This window comes from Teleopsis dalmanni, chromosome 2, assembly GCF_002237135.1.
Source record: "Teleopsis dalmanni isolate 2A chromosome 2, ASM223713v2, whole genome shotgun sequence".
NCBI classification, from domain to species: domain Eukaryota; kingdom Metazoa; phylum Arthropoda; class Insecta; order Diptera; family Diopsidae; genus Teleopsis; species Teleopsis dalmanni.
Window position 1 is genome coordinate 236,905,397 of NC_051847.1, and position 4,696 is coordinate 236,910,092.

The 4,696-nt window shown below is 28.7% G+C and overlaps 1 protein-coding gene across 1 annotated transcript; it reads left to right on the plus strand.

Annotated features, from left to right (window-relative positions):
- The first annotated feature begins 2,181 nt into the window (after positions 1 to 2,181).
- Positions 2,182 to 2,799, plus strand: LOC119677041 (proteasome subunit beta type-3-like). The gene has a single exon (XM_038088309.1). It carries the CDS (start codon positions 2,182 to 2,184, stop codon positions 2,797 to 2,799), a length of 618 nt encoding a protein of 205 aa, XP_037944237.1.
- The last annotated feature ends 1,897 nt before the right edge of the window (positions 2,800 to 4,696 follow it).

The following is a 4,696-nucleotide window of genomic DNA, read 5'->3' on the forward strand; positions in this document are numbered from 1 at the left end:
AGAAAGATGTGTTTTTGTTACACCACTTATAACTCAAGAACGGCTGAACCGATTTAGCTGAAAATTGGCAGGGAGGTAGTTTAAGGCCAGGAGAAGGATATAGGCTGAACCGATTTAGCTGAAAATTGGCAGGGAGGTAGTTTAAGGCCAGGAGAAGGACATAGGATACCTGTTTATCCCGTTCACGACAAAGTAGGTTTTGAAATTATCAAATTTTTGATATAAGAAAATATTTTATTGGAATTTTCGAATAGCAAAGAAAGAAATAAAGTACAAACACAAAAATTTATTTTTAATTTTATTGAAGTTCGGCTGACCATACAACGCTGTTTCGAGTATTGCCAAGTACTCTTCATCAGTGGTCTTTAGAAATAATCGAATTTTATTTAATTAGTTTATAGTCCGTATATAATTTGTTTGGACTGCAAGTGCCGGCTTAGAACTCGTGCCTGTCAAATTAGAAGCGATGACTTATCGTGTTTATCCACAAGAAGCCAAGGCTGCACAAACTTTCAATGCTCAAGTTCCAGGTTTTATTGTCACTTATTTTTATTTAATTAGTGACAACAACCAAAGCACTTGCCGTGCTTTTAAATTAGAACGAGCTTATAAACTACAGCTTTATTTTGGAAACACAAGTTCAACGAATTGAAAGTTTAACTTTTGGGGTTTGCCAATTCTTTATTTCTTTTCAAAGATACTCTTTTTGTAGAGACATTTTGTAATGCATATTTTTTACTTACTATATGTAAAGCGACCATTCTGGTGCTTTTACAAAGAAGCTATGCTATGTTATTCTAAAAATTCCTCTAAAATTTAATAAAGCTTCTTTGTCCCTATACAAAGTAAGTCTAGCTTAACAGCAATACTAATACTTTATTAAAATATTTTATTAAAATTTAACAGATAGAAATATAACTTAGTTAATGTGTTTTTAAAAGTTGTATTAGATCAATATAAGTTTGTGTTGCAATAAATATCGTTTTTAATCAATAAAACTACCTGGTTGTTGCAAACTCAACAAAATAAATAATTAACAATTATAATGTATGGTATGGTTGAAAATTTGAGTTTTTAGTTTTTTAATAATGCCGCGACCAAGACGATCGAATCTTTCCCGACAAAGCCGTAATGCAAGAAGAATACGAAATACTGCAAATTTAAGGACTGAAGGTCGAGCGAACAACAGAGGTCAACAAATAGATAATTTGCGATGTGTACTAAAATACACAAATAAATTATGAATGATTAATGTAGGTATTTTTTCCAATTAAAAAAAAACTGCTTATTTATTGCCTTTAAGGCGGAACAGAGTTCGCCGGGTCATCTACTAGTATTAATATAAACGCATTTTTCGATTATCTATCCCAATTGTAGGTAACTTATGTTTGAAATCATAAGCTAATTTTATACCCGAAATAAAAATGCCATATAATTCATATATTTAAAAAATGTCCCTCCCTAGTCTCTTCGCGTTATCTGAGAAAGCCGCCCTATGCTCCACGAGGAGAGAAAGACAGCAGGAAGTTTGTAAGAGAGGTTTCATAGTTGCCTAAGACAACTTTCTATTGGGAACAGTAATTTCACAGCAATTATGTTACAACAGGATTCAGATTTTTATAACTGAGGAAAATAAGATAAAGGTTTGCCAATTAAGAACTGTGTGTGTAGCTACATATATAATATACTTCTGATGGGACTTGGTTCTACAGACCAGTTAACTGCAAAAAAAATATTATTCATTTGTTCGTTCTATAATTTCTGTCTGAAATAAGTTGGATTTAATTCCTAACCAAATTTACTAATATAATATGTCACATTAGTCTATTCTTAGTTAGGTTATACTTAACTCAACTTGTTGCGAAACAAGTTGGTCTGTGAAATTTTACCATGGAGTTCTATTTCCCATAGTTTGCCTTTGTTCATTTTAATTCACAAATACTTTATTATAACATTTCTCAATTAGTTAGGGTTAAAAGCCAAGAGCTGAACATGCCCTAATTAACTTCATGTTCCACTTGTAATTAATTAAAAAAATACATATATTCAATACAGCATTGAAGTTAATTACTTCATTTTTATCAAAGTTAACAAAGACTGTATATTTAAATTAATAAAATTTTTAAGAATTCAAAACTTATAAAAAAAAATTTTACTTTTAAGTGATAAAATATCAAAATAATGGCGTTACTAGACTATGCTAGCGGCTGTGTAGTTGCCATGTACGGCAAGGATTGCGTAGCCATAGCTACGGATCATCATTTGGGTACATCTGACCATGTGATGCCGGTACATTTTGAAAAAATATTTCGCGTTGATCAAAAACTATTTATGGGATTGATTGGACTGCAAGCAGATATTTTGAGAGTTCGTAATACTGTTCTTAATCGTAAGAAGTCTTTTGAATGCGATCAAATACGAAAAATGACAGTTGAAGGTTTTGCCAATCTTACATCAAATTTCTTATATGAATATCGTTTTGAACCCTTTTATGTTGAGACTATCATAGCCGGACTTAATTCAATCACAGGTGAACCTCTTATATGTGGTATGGATTTACTTGGTTGTCTAAGCTATCCACCGGATTACATTATATGTGGAAGTCCCAACTGTCAGGCATATTCATTATCTGAAATGTTGTGGAAACCAAATCTTGAACCAGACCAATTATTTGAGGTTATCTCGCAAACAATATTGAACAGCTTACTGCGTGATACTAATAGTAGCAACGATGCTACTGTACATGTGTTGGAGAAACATCAACTCACTACCAAGGTTATTACGAAAGGTTCTGATTAGTATATTTATAATAACTTATTAATTCCAATGAAAACTTTCTTCAGATATTTGAAATATATAGTATAAATATATAGTCTTAAATTTTAATAGTAAATCTGTATATCAAACTTAAAGTAGACCATTTATGGGTTCTACTAGTGATTTAATTTTTATTAAGTAAAATGGGTTATTGTAATACATGCATTTCTAATTCAAGAGCTTCTTTGATTACATTAAGAAATTTTGTTTGAGAATTTCGTCAAGATTCATATCATATCAAGAAGATTCAATTTTAGATAATTATTTGTGGTCTTACAGAATCTTATTACCGGTTTTCCACAGTAGGTGAAAGCTTGGTAAACTTTCCTCTTAGAAATTCCTCCGCTCATTAGTCAAAATCCTATCTAATAGTTATATAGAGATAGATTGATTGATATGTGAGCATCTAAAAAATAACTAATATTGTGCATGACTGCAATAATGAGTGATAGTCATCTACAAGTGTTTATATTGGTAGTCACAGTCACAATGTCCTAATATCCAGGCGCCAAACACGATGTATAAAGGTATAGAGAGAATGTGAGGCGTTGAATAATCTTGTATCAGTTTTTATTATATATCTTTTTAATAATACGTTCATAACATTTTTAGCGCATCCACAGCCATTTAAAATAATTGCAGAATCTGGTATTATGTATGTCACCCTTTATGTTTGAGTAAATTTGAAACCCAACCTTGTTTTCTTTGCTTTGGATTGTGTGATTTTAATATTGATGTAAGAAGAGTTATATTTGCACTCTTTTCGGTATACAGTATCTGAATATTTTTGATATGTGATAGTCGTTCCTTTATGGGATATTTTGTACTTTTTTAAGAATAGTAAAATATCTTGAGTATGAATTCTATTTTTCGATGCAGTGCATTCTGACTGTTTGGACTTTGCCAGCCGAGACTAAAGTTGATTAGTGATATTATTTTTTCCTTCTATATACCTACAATATAGCCCCTAAATAAATATATAAAAATATCTCTTTTATACTTATTACCTTGAATTCCTTAACGTATATGTAGTAATAACTTATTATTACCTTTAGTAAAAATTTTATAAATCTTATTTGCTCATAAATTGTATTTGCTTATAAATTTTATTAAAATTTTTATTCGTTTTGTTATGCAAATTCAAATATCATACGATAGTAATTTTTTCTTATATAGAAAACAAAAAAAAAAAACAGTATAAAAATTTATTTGAATGCATTTTGCTAATTTTAAAATTGCATACGAGTATAACAAACAAACAGATAGATTTATTAAAAAAACTTTCTGAACTTGTACTTTTATAAATTGCATTAAATTACAGTGTAAATGTGGAAATAACAAATTAATGATAAAAAAATTTAACTATGAATAACTGAAAATATTTCACAATTCACTGATTTTTATAATTGTTTTATTATTATTAACATGCGAAATTTTATAATTTTTTTTTTTTTTTGAAACTGTCAAGTTCAGTACTTGCAAAAATATTTTTTTGGTAACAAAAAAAAATTTATTCAAAATTAAATTTATTAAGCGTAGAATATTAATTTGGTTTTCTTATCATTTTTTTTTTCATTTCTTAAAAAATTTTTGAACTGATCGTAGACCACAACTCCACATAAAATTAAGTTTAACAATTATAAAATGGATTTTTGGTCAAAAAAAAAATAATTAAATTTTTATTTTATAATTAAATTAACCTACTGTGATCTTCACAGAGTACTTTTCAAAAAAAAAAGTGATCTTTTCGAGTAAGTTTTAAAGAAATATTTCCAACTAAAATAAAATAAAAAATTTATTTGTGCCACTGTTTTATGAAATAAAAATAATTAAATCAATTGAAAATTAGCTTTCAGTATTTTTAAAATAATCACCAGAT